The sequence below is a fragment of the Ursus maritimus genome, unplaced genomic scaffold (assembly GCF_017311325.1).
Source record: "Ursus maritimus isolate PB19 unplaced genomic scaffold, ASM1731132v1 scaffold_7, whole genome shotgun sequence".
Classification (NCBI taxonomy): domain Eukaryota; kingdom Metazoa; phylum Chordata; class Mammalia; order Carnivora; family Ursidae; genus Ursus; species Ursus maritimus.
The window spans coordinates 50680975-50699500 of NW_024426885.1; the positions used below are offsets into that span (position 1 = coordinate 50680975).

An 18526-nucleotide genomic window follows, 5' to 3' on the forward strand; every position below is an offset into this window, starting at 1 on the left:
TCTCTGCAAGGTGCAGAGAGTAACTCATTTATTAGGACTGGGGTGGGTGTCCTGAGTCTCTGTACACAGGCCCCTGCCTGGTGTTCTTCCTCCTTCCTCAGGAGCCAGGGCTCTTTAGAATCTTAGCCAGAGCTGCCGCTACCCAGAAAAGTTCCATGAATTGTGGACAAGAGTTTGACTTTACAATTTCGGAAAAAAGGAGGATACTACTTGGAGAAGCTCCTTTCATTTTGATTCTAGTCAAAGTAACAAGGGCTTGTTTTCAGTCACACCAGAAAGTATTTGCAAACGTTGTTTGCTGTTTAATGGGAGCACAAGTCAGGTGAGCTCAGGTGTGGAATTTCCCTGCCCCTGAGGCCTAAGCCAGGAGCCACGAGTGTCTGATTTTTATTCTGAAGGAGAAAACAGCAGGAGGCACCAAGCAGGTAGATGGCTTCTGGAACCAGGAACCCTAAACTAGACAGAACGCACAGAGAGATGCCGATGGAGATGCCAGAGGTCAAGGACCAGAAAGGACCAAGATCAGGTCTTCATAATGACTCAGATTTCAGTGTGATGGGAGCTGTACACAGGCTCTTGGGAAAGATATACAGACCAAAAGGGGCTCCAGGGTCACAGAGGTGCCTACCTCGACTTTCCTGTCACAGGATCCCAATAACCCACTCAAAACTCATTTATCTCCTATGTCTAATCTATTCCTTGTCCAGAGAGAAATTAGTATTTCCATTTTAATGAAGTATTGTATTTAATACATCATAATGAAATACTTACATTTAAATGAATCCATTATGTAGGAAGGATGTAATGCTGGTGTTCTCTTGAGCTTCTCCGCACCTTCCTACATGCTCCCACCCCTTTGTGGGCTACGAATCCTACCGAGGACAGCAGAAGCAGAGAACTTTAAGGTTGGTGTACTGGTCTCTTCAAGATGGCTCCCGGGCACCAGAGGTAGGAGAAAGTAGCAACAGAAATTTTTGCAAAAGCATTTCAAGTCTTCAGAGGTAAATTATTTGGTCAACAAGTATTCACTGAGAACCTACCACATGCCCTAAACTGGGTTAGGAAGTCAAAAGTCAAAACAAAATGGCATGTTGTGATCGAGTGCAATGAGGAAACGGGTACTGAGGTGAGGAACAGTTGGGCATGGGGCAAAGACCTCTCTGAGGAGATGCGGTGAGCAGAGTCTTGAAGGATCACACCTTCCAAAGGGGGAGGGACCACTTTAGGCCGGGGAACAGAACAGCACAGGTGAAGGCCCCAGGGTGACAAAGAGGTGTCTTTGAGGAACTGTCCCTCAGTGAAGCTGGAGCTCGTGGGTGAGAGGGGAAGTGGAAGAAGAGGGTTATAGAAACTAGATTTTATTTCAAATGCAGAAAAAAACCAGAGTGGTATTAGGCAAGGGAATGGTATGACCTATGTTTTAAGGAGATCACTCCTGCCGAACTACGGAGAATGGCTTGTTGGGACTTAAGAAAGGAGGCAAGACGACCAGTCAGGAGGCTGATGGAACTGTGGACAGGAAGAGGAAGGTGGCCTAGACTGAGACAGCACCAGGGAACTAGTCCTCAAGATTTGTTTGGAATTACTCTGGAATCAACAGAACCTGCTGAGAGGGGAGAGAAAAATGAAAGATACTGATTTGGTTTCTTGCCTGAATATGGAGATGGGGTTTACTAGAGCAGAAATGGGGGGAGGGGGCTGGAGATCACTAGTTCTGTCAGGTTGGTAAGACATACAAAAGGTGTCCCATACCATTTGACCTTGAATCTAGAGGGAGCTTAGAGGAATGTTCACAAATGCTGATTAATTCTGGGTATTATCTGTATACAGGTGGTGTCTGAGCTCATTGTAGGACGAGGTGAGATGAGAAAAGAGAGGAAGCCCCAGGCCTGAGTGCTTCAACATCCATGTTTAAAGCTGGGCCTGGGTGGCAGAGGGAGATCCAAGGAAGGGGACAGAGAAGGGAGAAGGAAAACCAGGAGTGTGGAATTATGGGCACCTGGGCACAAAAAAAATGGAAGGTACTGCTTCACAACATAACAGAACTGGTACTCTGAGTATTGACTGTAGACCGCTGGAGACAACGCTTGCTCGTAACAACCAAGTAAACTATATTCGTATGGCACTTACCAGTTCCTATAGCATCATGGATTTGTTGGCTAAGCCTTTGAATCAGAGAGAGGACTATGGCGTTTTCACAAAGTCAGGTGTTGTAGGAAGAGCTGCCATTTGGAGAACCGGGTTTGTTTCAGCTCACAAAGTTTAGCTGAGGGAGTTTGGGCAATCGAGTTGGCTCCTGGGAGCCCCATCTCCTCACCTACACGCCAGAGACAACTGCCCCACCTCAGGCTGGGCGTGTGGATCACGTGGAAGCTGTTTGTGAAAGCGTGGCAACAACATTGAGTCATTATTTCTAAAACAGAACGTCGGTGAGGAAGGCTAATGCTTTCACACCTGGGAAGGAACCGCTTGAGCTATTCAAAAGTTAACGGTTGACAGCTGACAGCCACTAGACTCTTACAAGGTAAATGAAAGAACACATTTCTGGTCTTAAAAACGTGGCTTGTTAACGCATCTCAACCTAATGGTGACTCCATGTCACTCCTGACGAATCCAAGTTCCTGTTTTCCAGGATCCTTGGCATCACATTTAGGTCTGAACTGCTTTCTCTAGTGAGAGTGGGTAAGTGGGGAGGAGCACGCAGGGTGTTCTGAGGCCACTCTGACCCGCAGCTCCTCTCCTCCCCAAAGCTTTCTGTCCTGCCCGTGAATGTTGGAGATTGGGCCTCTACCTGGCTATGCTGCAGTCGCTTGGGAGCCTGTGACACAGGGTCCCCAGTACTGGTATCTAGCAGGTCTGGGGCAGTGACCACAACTTCCCCACGAGCTCCCTGGAGGACTGTGAGGCAGGCAGGGTGTGGGGGGTGACGGAACCCCAGTTTCACACAAACCATAGGGTGTGATTAGCAAGCCACTGCGAAAGGGAAACACAGGGGAATCTCAGTCCCCCAAAGAACCTCAAGAGAAGAGACTACATAGGTGAAGGTTTCAAGAGGGGGCCTGTGGAAGCTTCCAGATCAGCTCGTTAGCAGGCCCCGCACCCCAGCTCCTGGGCTCAAGGCAGCCTCTTGCCTGACGGGCACACCCACTGGGTGGCTGAGATTCGAGATTGCAGCCCAACTGAGGCTGTAGCGGATTCGAACAAGCGGCACACCATCACCTCCCACTCTGGAGGTGGATTACTTTCCTCTCAGACCAGAACAGCACCCAAAGTTTCCTTCCCTTTGTGACAACAGCCCTTGCAGAAGCGTCCTGGAAGCGCTCCCTCAGCCACTGCAGGTATCCCCCCCACCGACTGCATCTGTAGAAGGGAAAGACCAAAAGACAAGGTCTTGCCACTAAACCCAGACGGCTTTGTAACTGTGACAGAAACATAGGGTGAGAGCACAGGGCAAAAACCCCAGCGGGCATCCTCCCTCTGCAGGGCCTGCGACCCCGGGCTGTACGAACTAGCCTGCCTTCTCCGTTTTATTCTGAGTCGGCTTGAGGTTTGTGTCTACGATCTATGAAACAGGTGATTTTTTGTGTTGAACCACTAGTGGAAAAGCAACGCTCTCCCTCAAAGAGGTCTACAAGAAGTGGCGGGAGAGTAGTAAGCACCCACATTTAGACATGTTGCGAGCTTAGTGGGCCGTTTTCACATGGGTGCCAAGTCAAGCATTTATTTCTATGTCTGTAGCTTAAACAATAAAATATTTGAAGGGTCAGACAGAACTTTCTCTGAATGCCATAAAATAATGTTTGTGAACAATGACTTTTTTTGGGGGGGGGTCTAAACTTAAGAAAACATCCAATCACTCATTCACAACAGAACAAAACTTTCACACTTTTTTTGAGAAAATGATTTTTCAAATATGCAGTCCCAAATTGGGTGCTTTTGGGTATTAACTTTTATAAAAATGAAGTTTGCTACCACTGTGCTGAGGCCCTGAGGGGTGTTTATACAGACTGTACAAATGAGGCAAGTGGCTATTTGTGCAGGGTCCCTTTGCAAATGAAGATCAAAGTCAAAAAGAAAAAAACAAATTCACTTTATTTTAAAGACAATGATTGGCATACAGAAGGTATGCACCAGCATAAAATAAACTTTCATGAAAAGCATTAAAATCCATTATAAATTAATTTATTAAATAGGTATTTGGTATATGTGATGGTTTTATTAGATATTACTCTTATTTATTGCCAACCCCCTCCCCCAAAGTCAAAACAAATCAGAAAATCTCATAACTCCAATTTACACTAAATAATTTATTTTCCCAAAATGTGTATGTGTTCTGAGATGTGACACATGATACAGTTCAATTGGTCATTCTCTATCAATCATAATATGACAGGACACAAGAGGCTAAAAATGGCTCATCATAATTTATTTTATGTTAAAATGTACAGCTTTTTTTTTGTTTTTTTTTTTCTTTTTTTTGAAGTGACTGACTAAAAAGAGAACAGATAAATACAAGAGTGTCGCTGGCTCCTATTTTATACAAGGATTACGCCTCTCCTGCTTGGCCCTCACAGTCACCCTGTACAGGTACAAAGGCTACAAAAAAGGAAGCAATATAAACAGACACAAATAACTTTTTTGCTTTTTTACATGCGGTTTGTAAGCTTAGTTTGAGCTATTCACAAGCTACTTCTCTATTTTTCCTTAAAAAATAACTCCAATATTTTATAAAGATAGAAAAATCTACAGATGGAATGAAAATGTAAAGTTAGAGGCATTTCCATAAAATAGCAACTTTACACCAAATTCACTATTTTTTTTTAAATCCTGCCAAGTATTTGGACATATATGAAATGTTTCAAAACCTGACAGATAAACACTGAGATATGCTTCATTCAATAAACAGAAGTCTGCATTTATAAAACAGAAAGCTGCCTTTTTTCCCCAAAGAAATCTGTCACCAAAATGGAAAAGGGTCTCAACTTTACACCAAACATTTAGCAATAAAACCCTTTTGACTAACCAAATGGGAATAGCTTTTATAGCTCTTTACAGTTTTATAATTAACAAAAATATAGTTTTTTTTTTTAAACCCTCAAATCAGGGCACCCTAATCAAGGCAAAAAACTTAAGAAATGGCTTACTGTTAGCACAACACTTGTACAGTACTACAAAATGCACTGTCACTAACAAAGACATTAGCGGCATGCTCAAGTGTCACCTTAAACAAAATATACAATAACTGAAAGGCTAAAGGCATTTACATGGAGTGGACAGGGAAGAAAAAAAAAAAGTTCTCGGTTCAGTATTAAAACAGATAATTTGGTGGGGCGGGGCTTGCTATCCACATCGTTTAATGGAAGCAGGCACAACAAGTGGCTGCCTTCAAACTGTAGTCCAGAGAGGCCTTCCTTTGCAGAGAATTTCATATAAAAGTAACAGAAACAAAGATACCAAAAAAGAAAAAGGAAAAAAAGAAAAACAACTTGTATAAGGCTTTCTGCTGCATACAGCTTTTTTTTTTTTTTTTTTTTTAAATAAATGGTGCCAACAAATGTTTTTGCATTCACACCAATTGCTGGTTTTGAAATCGTACTCTTCGAAGGTATTTGTGCAGATTCAATCCAATAGTGATGCCCGGGGGATCCCGTCACTGCCCCTGCCGCCTACCTTCTCATGTAGGAGCCATTGAGAGACTGTTTGGACATGCCCGTGTTCATGTAGCCGTGATGCCCGGGGGCCGTGTACATCATGTTACCGTGGGGCGGGGTCTGCATTGGCTGCTGGGCATATGGCTGCGTTCCCATCATGCCCATCTGCATCTGCATAGGGTACTGGGGTGTTTGATTCATGTAGCCATGATTGCTGTGGTAGCCACTGTTCATCATCGGCTGGGACATGCTGTACCCATTCATGGCGTTGAGAGTATTCATGTTCATGTTCACAGAGTTGACATTGTAGGCTGGGGCTGGCATCAGGTTCACACTCATGTTCATGCCTCTCTGCATCGTTAAAGTCCGCGCGGGACCCTGCATGGCTACCGTCTGGGAGCGCCCGTAGATCTGCGACTGATGGGTGGCAGCGGCTGGTGACAGAGACGCCGATTTGGTTCTCATGGAGACGTGGCCCTTGCTGGCGATCTGGGTTTGCAGTCTTTGGCTGTGGGAGATGCCAATATTTGATGCAGCCATGTTCCGTTGCAAAAGAGGCGGTGGCAGGTTCATTGGAGGAGGAGTCAGGTTGGGGGGTGGGGTCATGGTAGCTTGTGCTTGGGGTCCCCCGGGGACAGAGTGCGGAGACTGAGAAAGCTGAACAAGCCCTGTGTTACTTAATGGTGTGGACAAAGAGGCACTGTTTGCATAGGAAGTTACAGCAGCGGAATGGCTGTAAGGCAATGAATGATCAATAAGTGTATTAGTTAACTGCTGTAGTTTGGCAAGGCTGAAGGTGGCTGACGGCTGTGGGTAATGCCCAGCCCCAAAATCACTCTGACCCATTCGCTCGTATAAGCCAAGGTTGGCGTTGCCGGTCTCGGGGATCTCAGCCAGCTGCATGGGCGGGGTGAAGTTGGCAGCCATGCTGCACTGAGCCAGCTGCTGGCTGCTGCTCGGGGGCCTCTCCACCACACAGCCTTGAGGAGACTTGACCCCGCAGGTCGGGGGGGAGCTGATGCTGGTCTGCTGCAGCATGCTGCAGCTCCCACTCATGTTGGACATCTGCTGGGTGACAGCACAGCTGCTCTGCGTCAGATTGCTGGAGGTGAGGTTGCTATAGGAGCAGCTGTTCTGTGAGGAGCCGTTTCCACAAATGCTGCCACCCATAGTAGAATCATAGCTACTCGGGTTTTCGTAGTTCTCGGTTGTGCTCTCAATACTGCCCAGGTCACTAAATCCGCTGTCCACGACTTGCTGTGAGTGGTCTGACACTGACGGGACATCCATCATTGGACTGGTTTCCATGTTCTGCAAAGATGGCACCGAGATGGCACTTTGATCTGGGCTGATTTGGGCATAGCTGTTTTCCAGGGCAGGGACGCTTGGGCTGTTGACAGAACGTACTGACTGGCCAGGATGGGAATGGACGGATGAAACGGGGCTACTGTGGTCTGACTGCTGGCAATCGTCCAGAGTGGCGGCGATCTGTGGACTTTGGTCTGCGTGGGTGTAGTTCTGTAGGCTTCTACAAGCCTCCTGAGTCTCGGTGCAATCCTGGAAAGTGTCGTCCTGTTCGCTGTTCTCCTGGGTTAAGGACTGAACTGCCTGAACGGTCTCAGAGTCAATTTCCAGGGTTGCGGTATTTCTCTCTTTGAACCCAGCGTCCACTTCTTCGCTGCTCTTTTGGTCCTGCTTCTGTGCCTGTTCTTCTGGGGATTCCTCATCAGACTCAGGTGCAGCGTCGGTGTCTCCAGCAAGCTCCTTAGGTTCACTGTTACAAGCAGCGGCAAGGTCAACGCCACAGTCCATTAAGACTTCTGAGTTCGAATGACTAGGCTGGACACTAAGGTCTAAAAAAGCCTCCTGGTTTTCTAGTACTTCTTTGAAGGCTTCTCTCGGGCGTTCCTCCTTCTCTGCTTCTGTGCACTCCATGTGACTGTCATCCTCATCATCCGCATCATGGCCCTCGTTGTGAGATGGCTCTTCATCCTCTTCCTCCTCCTCCTCATGCTCATCCAAGGGAACGGGCTCTTCTTTGTCCATGCAGACTTCTGGTTCCTCTTTCTCCTGACTTTTAGCACCACCTGGGTCTTTGTCTACATTTTCTTCTTCTTCCTCCTCCTCCTCTTCTTCCTCCTCCTCCTCTTCGTCATCTTCCTCTTCCTCCTCCTCCTCCTCCTCAGGTTTGATGAGATCATCTGGTTTTTCACCCGGTGATTTGTTTGGACTTACAGGTGCACATGTTTCGTCCCTTCTGTTTTCGTCCCGAGGCAGCAGGGGCTCCACGGTTTCCTTGACCTCCTCCTCAATCCTGGTGGGAGTGGGGCTAGTTTTGTCTTCCGGAGTCTCCTTCTGTTCTTCTACTGTTATCTGGTCATCAGGTTCCATGGGTGTTTCTGGCGGGGTGTACAAGTTCAGTTTAAATCCGGTCTTCCTCTCTTTGTTCGGCCTCCACTTAGACAGACCACGTTTTGTTCCTTTTGGCCACACTTGTTTGCACTTTAGAGGTTCGGGATTGTCTCTACTGCTGTCTTTCAAGTTATCTGTGTCGTCATCCATATTGTCTTAGCGAGGAGACAGAAACAGGAGGAGAAAAACAAAAGTCTTAGAAAGTATCACCTTGAACAACTTGAATTCATTCTTCTAAATTACTTAGTATGCAAGAGTTGATGATAAAGACACAATCAAAACTAATACAGAATCACATTGTGCCATAAACCAAGTAAATCACCTAAGTCTGGGACAATAATATGTATCTCAAATAGTCCCTCCCTCCTCCCCCAACAGAAAGTTGTGCTTTTTATAGAAAGCACGTGGATGCAGACAGCTATAATAAACTGCTTTGAGTTTAACAAGTAAGACGTTCGTTCTCTGACGTAAAAGCCCAGAATTCCGCAATGTAAAAAAATCAGTTTGAATACGTACGAATTAGAACCTACAGGGGAAAAGGAGTTAATGCTAGCTCATCTCGAAAGCACCACCGTCCTGGAGAAATGAACAGAAGCCCAACTCACACACCTATCCTGAGAAAGTGAACTTCTGTTTGTGGACATTTACTGGATTTAAATAATCTCAGATGACATTATTTACTTTGATTCGAATGTTCTCTCTGGCATAAAAAGAAACTGTGCACCTCTGAAACAAATGAAGAGATGCCTAAGTGTCCCGATCAGATGCGTCTGTAACGTACTAGAGGGTCATCATTTCCTGCACGACACGAACGATAACGTATTTACCATGAAATGAATATTTAAACTACAGGTATTCTCTCGACTGCTAATTCTGTCCACATTGTATTGAGGATCAACTTGCTGCTCGAGTGTAAGGTCTGAACGCTACAGTAAATAAGAAATAAACCATAATTGTCACGTTCATTTTAACTTGGCTAATCTTATTTTTACTGTACCTTTCTGCACATATGATTATAAAGAGATTTGTAAATATATTTATCTAAATATAAGCAAGCAAACAAATATACGAATAAATACAAATATAAAACACCTAAGTCTTCATGAGATCTTTAGAAAGAAAGTTAAAGTTCACACTGATCTGGAAGGGTCAATGTAAAGGAAAAGCTTTACAAAGAAAAATAGCCTTATTACAAACACTACTTTGGAAAACAGACATAAGATCTCACATTCAATGTGGAACTGAGATCCTTTTTGCCAGAATGGAGTGATTTCTAATCCAATCAGTACACAGCAGGGTAAGCTCTTAGTTCATTTATGTAACAAAAGGATTACACATAAACTTACCTCCAAGTATTACATTCAAATTGGCTAGCTGAGAAGAACAGGTAAGTGAGGCAGACTGATTCCTTCAGAAGTACAAAGTACAATACCCAATTAACAGTCACTCCAAGGTGTCCAAATGGTTTTATTTCTAGTCACACGGGCAGGTTAATAGCCATGCCAATGTGCCCATATTCCACATGCTACTGGACCTACCAGCTTTTGTAGGAACACCTCTCTAAATCAGAAGATGAGTTTTCTCATAATTAAGGAGATCCTGAAAGGAACCAGTTTAATATGGCCACTTAGAATTTTAAAGGCAAATGGCCCTAGAGTGGAGAATAAAGGTAGTGATGATTCCTTTACAGGCTCCTGAAAAGAAGCAGAAATAAGGCTCAATGTCCACAAACAAAAAATGGTATTTTACTGCAGTTTGTTGTTGCTGTTTGTTTGTTTAAAGAAACTAAAGAACAGGGGCGCCTGGGTGGCTCAGTCAGTTGGGAGCCTGACTCTTGGTTTGGCTCAGGTCGTGGAACAGAGTCCCTTGTGGGGCTAGCGGGGAGTCTGCTTGAAAGATTCGCTTCCCTCTGCCCCTGCCCCTCTTCACCCCTCAAATAAATAAATAAATCTTAAAAAAAAAAAAAAGAAGAAAAAAGAAAGAAAAGAGAAACTAAAGAACAAGGCTTGGATTCTTTATACCCAGTGTAAGATGTCATTCTCTCAGCAAACGACTGTATACAGCAATAGTATTCCAGCTAATTATGAAAGTCAGGAAGATGCTTGCTCATGCCCTTAAAATTGTGGCTTTTCTTTTTTCTTTTTTTTAAGTAATCTCTATACCAAACATGGGACTTAAAGTCACAACCATGAGATCAAGAGTCTCATGCTCCACCCACTGAGCCAGGTGCCCCAAACCGTGGCTTCTCAAAAAGCAAGAGACACTAGCAATTCCCAGGGAAATGAGATGGCCTGTTTCTAGATTAGAAGAGATACTAGATTAAGTTCTTAAATTGAGTCATTTCAGCTGCAGAGCAGAGAGACTGTCCGCAGATCCTTATGATTCAGCTGGGAACTCAAGAATCCAAGCCAAAAGGCAAGGAATGGCTGCTTTTAAACACAGCATCAAAGATGATTTATTGGTGCTGGTATTTTTTTTTTTTTTTTTAAGGAGATGGGGTGGGGTGTCCCTGCCAACAGCAAATTGTAAAATAGTAATTTAAAAGGAAGGACAATTTCCTGATTTCCACATTATCCTATATTATCAAAGCTAATACTGATGCTGTGGTGAGTTTAAATGATTCTTGGTAATAATGTATCCTAAGACACCACTAATTACAAGCTGCACCATCCATTTACTAAATTCATTTTTCAGGAAGAAAGAAACTACTGCATTCGATGCTCACATTGACAGGAATATAAACCCTGATTCCGGAAATACTAGATGTGAAAAAAAGTACCTATGAGAATCAAGGAAATGCAGTGTGTTTCTTATTGAGAGACTTCAGAGTTTTTGAGGACAAGCCAATTTGTGGAAAGTAAGATGAACCCACCTAGAAGAATGTTCTGGCCTTAGAAGTTGTTTAAAATAAAATCCAATTCCAGGAAGAAGGGATAGAACCTTTCATGAATGAGAGAGGACAGATGAGCACTGATTCCTGGTGGGCCGACACAACCTCAGAGCTGCCTCTGGGCGGTCATATACGAGACATGCACAAGGATGAGATTTGTATAATCCCTCCACTTACTTCTACAAGGGTCAGCATTCTTAAAACAATGATTGTCTTTTTCTTCGTCTTCCTCTGTTTGTCTTTTCTTCCCAGGCTGATGTTGGAACACTTTTCTCAGGACTGGCTTCCCGCCGTCTTCCTCCACTTCAATCTCACAGGTAGGCTCCAGGTGCGGCATTGGCCTCTCTTCATCTGAGTTGTCAAAGGGCTCGTTCAGGACTTCTGTCGTCTCAGAAATGGTCTCAGTTGTTACGCTGCTGTTGATCCTCCTGCGTTTACGACCCCTTTTCTTCTTTAGCACAAAAGGCCTCTGAATTTAATTCCAAACATAATACATAAGAGCTCATGAGAAATTAAATGGTTGAGTCGATAGGCAGCAAACATGTACCAAAGGCCTGTCTGAGAATCTTACACGTAGAGACTTCTGGAACGCCTTTGTACTTAACCTTCCATCTGATGTTTAACATCCCTCTCGGGCTCTAACTACACAGGCAAGTGTCTTCCAAATAAAACAGCTGTTTACTCAAGAAGATGCTTTGAGAGGGAACACTGCCTCAGCTTAACTGTAGATTTTAAAAGCTAAGGTTTGCTTTTCTAGCATACATCTTCCAGTGGTACCTGCAGACTTCAATATCCTGTACATCATCGCTATTCAGTCATCACCAACACACGTTTCCGTAAATGTTGCAATAATCGACTAGCCACTGGGTCACTCATTTAATACTTGATAACTTCATGGAGCACCTGCTATAAGCAAAGTGCTGTAAAGATTAACCTACTTGTTCCCCGTTTCACAGGACTTCAGAACGATGAAAAGGGGATGAGGACAGGGTACTAGAAGAAAGGATTATTCTACTGCTTAAAATATTAAGACAGTCATGTACTGATGACTGCAAGGATGTCAGCAACTGGTAATTCTATAAAATATTTTATTATAGAAGGCATCTAAAGAATGGAAAGACATGTGAAATCTGTCTTATTTATGTAAGACAGGAAACTTTTTTTTCCCCCCAACTGCACCACAGGCTGGCACAGAGGACTCTCCATAATAGCAACTATAAAATACTTCTGCCCAAGCAACAAAGTATTTAATGAAGCAAAACTAAAACACAGGAGTAACACTTTTGCTGCTAAAATGCAATCTGTCAATAAAGGGCCTGAAAACTTATTTAAAATACATTGCAAAGAAGGTTCAATATGCTTGGTTAAAACTCTATACAAACTGTATCCAAGAATTATTGTTGGCTCACATTAACTCTCTGAACGTTCACCTATAAACCTGATGACCATATTCTATAATTTAACATTTATGGTTATTAACAGCCCCAGTTGGCCTGCCCTCCCTAACCCACTAGAATTTACTCAAACGTGAGTACAGCTGATATAAAGAACTGTTTTTTTCCTGACTGAATCCATTTATATGATGGGAATCCATATCATGCCTTTGATAATTCTGGTTTTGATGTTTTTAAAACAAATTTCTTTTATAGTATATACATAATAACTGAACACATTTTCCTTGTAAGCAATCAAAAGATTACCCACAAACCTGAAGTGTGCTTTACGGGGTGCTCTTTTCTACCCCCTTGCCACAGCTGCCCTCCCACTAACAGACGACCAAGCTGGGGAGTAGAACAGCAGGTTCTTTGACAGGCGGTCCACCAGACAACCTTGGGGCAGAGCCTCAACCTGCGTTATTTCTAGAAGTCTTGGCTAGACTAACAATAGCTGGTCCCTCACTATGTCACAGATACTGAAGACAAAGGTATCAGATCTGGGTTGAACAATTACCTAAGGACAAAAATCAATTTTTTACTTTCTGCACAAGGTATATCTAGAGAGACCACCCAGCTCTGAGAAATTTCAGCAATGTGACTTGGCCACAAAAACGAAGTATCAGCATGAACATGGACAGCCTGAAATACCTTCTAACAATTCTGTGCCAAGAACAAGAAACAGACACAGTTACCAGGGGCGCTGGGCTTGAAATCGGGGTCCTCATCTTGTTCTGGCTCCATCTCTAAGGAGTTGTGTGACCTTGGACAAGTCTCCTGGCCTCCTTAGGCCTTGGTATTTTCATCCAAATGCACTGAAGGGTGGCTTTAAGTGCTCTCCAGGACCCTTTTCTGCTCCCATAGCCTGACTTACTCTAGTCCCACACACCAGCAGGTGGCAGTAACTACTAGGCGAGGAAGCCTGCCTGTCTCTGTTTCCTGTCCCGGCACTAACAAACCTCACAAAGTAAACACAATCATGACTAAGAGAAATGATGATGATATATGATCAGCAGGACTGAATACAAATAAACTACACCTAAAGAACAGAGAATGAAACAAATACTAATAGACTGTTTGCAATGACAAGATTTGATTGAAACGGATTCAGAGTGCAAATCTAAACAGACACATACCTTTCTCTTTATGGCAACTGATTGTGGTTTAGTCAATCTTGGAGGAGAACTCTGAATATTTTCTTTTTCCTCTTCCTCCTCCTCCTCCTCCTCCTCCTCCTCCTCCTCTTCTTCGCTGCTATCTTTAGACAGCTCCATCAGCTGCCCTCGCTCCCCTGCCACTGGCCGGCTCTCCGGGGAATGCAAATATTTATTTTTCGATTGTACTTTTGCAGGTGATTGCCTACTGTTCGCTCTAGAGGACAGGATTTCTTGCTCCTCCTTTTCCCAGCAGCTAGCTTGTTCCATTAGCCGCTCAGCCTAAAGTGGGGGAGGGTAAAAACGGTGGGCCAGTGAAAGGGCAGTTAAGCCAGAGCCTCTAAGGATCAAAGGCAGAGGATGTCTTAAGTCGTTTCTGATCAGGACAGTCAGCCAGGCAAGCAACATTCCAGCTGCATCATCTCAGGACTCTTTTGCATCAGTTAGGATAACAAATCAAAGAAGATTGGGTTTCATGGGATATTTAGCAGTATTAATGATGCAGCGAATTGATTTGAGTCCTTTATCACTACATTACATGCTCGCTGGCATGGAGCACTTTAAGCAAGTTCATAAACACAAAGAATCGATTGACACTGCAGCCTTGGAGCTCAGCACCAAATGTGATCTGATTACATGCTGTCAGTAGTGAAAAATGCTGCTTTGTGATCAATGATAAATGTTTCATTTTTCATACTCAATTCAATAAAATTATCATGTCTTACCATGCAACCTCAGTTAGGATAAATTAGTGCCATATCATTTCACAAGCTCTCTCTACATAACCAAGCCTTTGACAACGACGGTAATGACTTTCTTAGCTTAAGAATGCTGTGACACTGAAGTCACACGACTTAGGCAGATGAAGCCAATCATTACCTCTTTCTCAGCTTCCCGCTCTTCTTCAGAAACTGCAGCATTAGAAATTAAAATTGGGGTCCACCTTAGACTTTCTGGATCAAGTTCATTGGTCCGGGAACAGGTTTTCAGCTTTTCCATGTGGCCCAATATCAACTTTTCCCTTCTAATGATGACAAATCTGTGATGTGATGAGGCAGAACAAAGCACAATCAAAAGCTGAAATTCCATTTCACCTTCACACGTTGACAAATGCTAGTGCTATTTCCCGGGGTACGACTGATGAGGAAGCTCATCAATGAAAAAGTATAGCGAACTGAAATCTGACCAGCAAAAAAGTATCATTTCCTGTTTTCTATTTAGAGGAAAGGTTCTGATAATACCTTTTATCAACCTCTTATCTTAAACTGGAATACATTCCCCTAACGCCAGGGACCCCTCCTGGTGTGAGATGCTTGAGAGGCAGCCAACGACGCCCCGGCATTGGTACTCACCTGCCATCCCTCTTGTCAATCATATGGAGGTGCTGCAGAGTGGTGGCGATGTCATGTGGGCACATGCCCGTAGCTCTGCTGATGGCCTTGATGCTGATGTGCCTCTCCTGGTGGTGGTAGAGATATTCTAAGATGACGCTCTTCCAGTAGGCCAGGTAGGAGAGACGGCCCAGATCAGAGAGTGGCTTTTCAGGAGACCCTGCTTGGCCTTCTCTTCTAGAAAGCAAATAGCCTAGGGCAGAAAAAGCCAAAGTTGACCTCACTGTGGTGTTTTTAGACATTGGAACAGGGGCCACTTGGAAATAACGTTAAGTAGCAATACGGTAAAAACAGTGTGACTTTATGTCTGTGGTCTCTTCCCAGTTACAGTGATTTGATCTCCATGAAGTTTACGCTTTTGTACCTTTTATAGTAGCACTCCAAGTCAACTCACATAGCTGGCGGCAGCATTCCAAACACACGTCACGGCATATTTAACAAAGCTAAGGTTGAGGGACGTTACTTCTGATAAATTTCAACATCCAAGTTTCCCACCAGCTTTAGATTAATCTACTTTCAAAAAATGAAATGTCAGGCACTTACTCAGAAATCCTGTCGAGGGACCACCCCAAACATTAATGGGCAAGTTGTTTTCCACAGGAAGGACCTAATGACCCTTTGACAGCTGGGTCTTAATAAAAGAGAAGGGTCTCTGTTGACTCAGATTCTATATTGCTTGTTACATTTAACTAGTCGGCTGATCTGAAGCTTTGTTTGAGGACTAATAAAAGAATGTCTTTTAAGTCAACTGCTGCAACTCACATCAGCTCCACTAGCTCTATTTTCACCTCTTTCATGTAAATTAATTTATAATCCAAACCCAGAAAACTGCCTCTACAAATTAAAACAAAACAACTTCCTTAAAATAAACTGTTTCATGTATTTTCAGAAAATCCCTGGGCATGGTAAGCTTTGAATGTGTATCTATAGCATTATACGGTGAAGGTTCCTTGGCAAAGGGACTTTAAAATGATTTAAAACTTTAAATCCACTTGAAGGTAATGAATGAAAGCTGGCGGCGGTCTTGGTAATTAAGAGCCACTTATGGAGCAGAGAAGAAATGCTATAAACTAATGATGGCTACCTTGCTCTAATTATCGATTTCAATAGCCTCACCTTCATGAACTTCCTAAATTTAAACAAACATCACCCACGTACAGTAGGTGGCAGCAATTACAAAATCATGCTGCTCTGTACACCACCCGAATCTTCAGCACTTTTCTTCTTTATCTGCATTTCCAAAATGGCTGCATTCTCAAGAATTTTCTCAATTTTGGATTTTTTTCTTAGAAGGAGAAATCATGCCTCTGATGCATTTTCCTGCCTCTCAAAATCACTGTGCATAATGCAGAAATAGAGAACAAGAAATCCACCCTGACCCTAGAGGGGTGTAACCACAGCATTTTGCATTTTGACGGTTTTAATCTGAATGTCATTATAAAGAATAAGCATATATTTAACTTTAGGCTTTCCTGAAGTCTTCTGACTTATTTGTCTCTTTAACTCATGTTTAAGTGTAACGTATTTGATCAAATGCAAACAAGCACCACAAAATTTTGCAGTCAAACCGCTGTCGACACGTCATTCAGCTGCATACAGAGGCTTTCAAGAGCAGTGTCAGGAATGCTAACAGTGATGACCACGGTGCTCAATCTCGCCCAGATCATGCCCTGTCAGTTTGGAGAAGAGCTCTCTGTCACTCAAGTACAAACAGTGCCCAGGCCTCACGACGACACAGATAATTGGCACATCCGTCACCTGCCTCCTAAGTGCTTGGCACATGCTGAGAAATTTACTCAGCTGGCTGGAGGACCCAGCTCTGTCCCCTCTGTGCTGGGGGGGAGAGGACCAGAGTATCCAGGCTATGCAACTATCCTCTGGGGACCATGAGATCCCACAATTAAAAGTCCCCTGCAATGCCCGTGAAATTCCCTAGTCCCTCACTGGTTCTTATCTGAACCCCATAGGTAGGGACAGAAAGCCCCACTCCCACAGCCCAGCAGCAAGATTTCTGTACGACCTTAGTCAGAAGGCGGTAGGTGCCCTTCCTACCTTCTGTTCTCCACTCCTATGAGCAACCTTAGCCAGGAAGCACATGGATTTCTTTGTTCTGTCTTCTCTTCCCTTAATCCCTACCCCGGGCTCAACCAGAATCCCCCCAAAACATATTTTACACAGCTGTTCATGTTTTCACACCCTGGGGCAGTACAAACACCTTTATCAGGGCCTTAGCCTGAACTGGTCGGGCCACTGCAACTCTCAGGCAACATGGGGTCTGCGGAGAGCGTTTAGGCATGAACTGAAACTCAGCACCTGCGATTCCCATCATGGTAAGCGAGGGTGTCCTGGGACACTCCCTCGGACACAGTGTGCACTCTGTGACTGCCACTGCCACGGGAGAGTCCTGGGGCCCAAGGTGGGCTGGGGAGGCAGCAGCAGGGCAATAAGCCCCACTGAGCGTGCATACTCTGAGCCCGCTGAGCCCACTGGATTTTCACAGCAAGCACCCCACACCGCACCAGCGAAGACTACAGAGCAGGAAGGCTACCAACATCCGCCAGCAAGGGATAGTCTCCTGGGTGCTGGGGAGAAAAAACTGCCAACCAGAACTCCAACCAGAACACATCAAGCAGGTTTTCAGGGATGCTGTGCACCAACATTCCAGACCACACGGTGCCACTGTCTAAAGGTGTCCCTGCATTGCCTGAAGCTAGTTTTTCCTTCCCTGATTCATGAGACCCTCCAAGAGCTTATCCCAACGGAAGGAACTTGCACTTAAGCTGGAAGCCAGTAAGTCCACAGTCTCTTTCTGAAGGAAAAATTTTTAAATTAAATGGCATCCATTTCACAATCAAAACGACCAAAGGTAAATTTCTGATTCCTTACTACTTAAGTGAAATCACTTGTAATATGTTAAAATGCATAGCTTAGAAGAAAAAGCTGTTGTGTCTACTCTATTCCACTGGTGACCAGGTTGATACAGAACTTCACCTGCAGGAGGCACGTTCTCTCGAAAAAGCCGTAGCTGGTAGCACTTCACTAATCTGACTTTTTAAAAAGATTTTATTTACTTATTTGAGAGAGAGAGAGAGTGTGTGTGTGTGTGAATGAGAGGGACAGGGAGAGAGAATCTGAAGCAGGCTCTGCCCTGAGCACAGAGCCCAACATGGGGCTCGATCCCACAACCTCAAGATCATGACCTGAGCTGAAACCAAGAGTTGGATGTTTTACCGGCTGAGGCACCCAGGTGCCCCCTACTCTGACCTCTGTAACATGGGATGATTTAAATAATGAATTTCTTGCTACTTTTGTTTCATTCTCCTTTTTCTAGGCTCCTCAAATCATAATTACTACATAGCCAATTGACAGAATAATTTTTGGTAAGAACATTTAGATTATTGAGTAATTATAGCAACGTGGTGGTTTAATGTTACAGCTCTTACATTTAACTTACCAAAAAGATTCCAAATAATTGATCTAAGATGAGGGAAATAAAAAGCACTTATCTTGGAAGCCGGTGTATTATCCTGAAGATCTGAAACAAGTACAACACACCCCTGGTGAATAGATTCCCATGGTGCTCGAACACCTTTCC

At 44.0% G+C, this 18526-nt stretch overlaps 1 protein-coding gene across 2 annotated transcripts in view; it reads right to left on the minus strand.

Moving 5' to 3' along the window:
• Positions 1-4073: 4073 nt before the first annotated feature.
• KAT6B (lysine acetyltransferase 6B) overlaps positions 4074-18526 on the minus strand; it is a 178046-nt gene continuing 163593 nt past the window's right edge. For both annotated transcript variants that reach the window (XM_040624814.1, XM_040624813.1), the window contains exons 14-18: positions 14893-15124; positions 14420-14579; positions 13523-13822; positions 11131-11422; positions 4074-8218 (exon numbers count right to left, since the gene is read on the minus strand). In XM_040624814.1, the coding sequence (XP_040480748.1) occupies positions 5667-8218; positions 11131-11422; positions 13523-13822; positions 14420-14579; positions 14893-15124 (3536 nt within the window). In that variant the 3' untranslated portion in view covers positions 4074-5666. The remainder of the gene's footprint in view (positions 8219-11130; positions 11423-13522; positions 13823-14419; positions 14580-14892; positions 15125-18526) is intronic.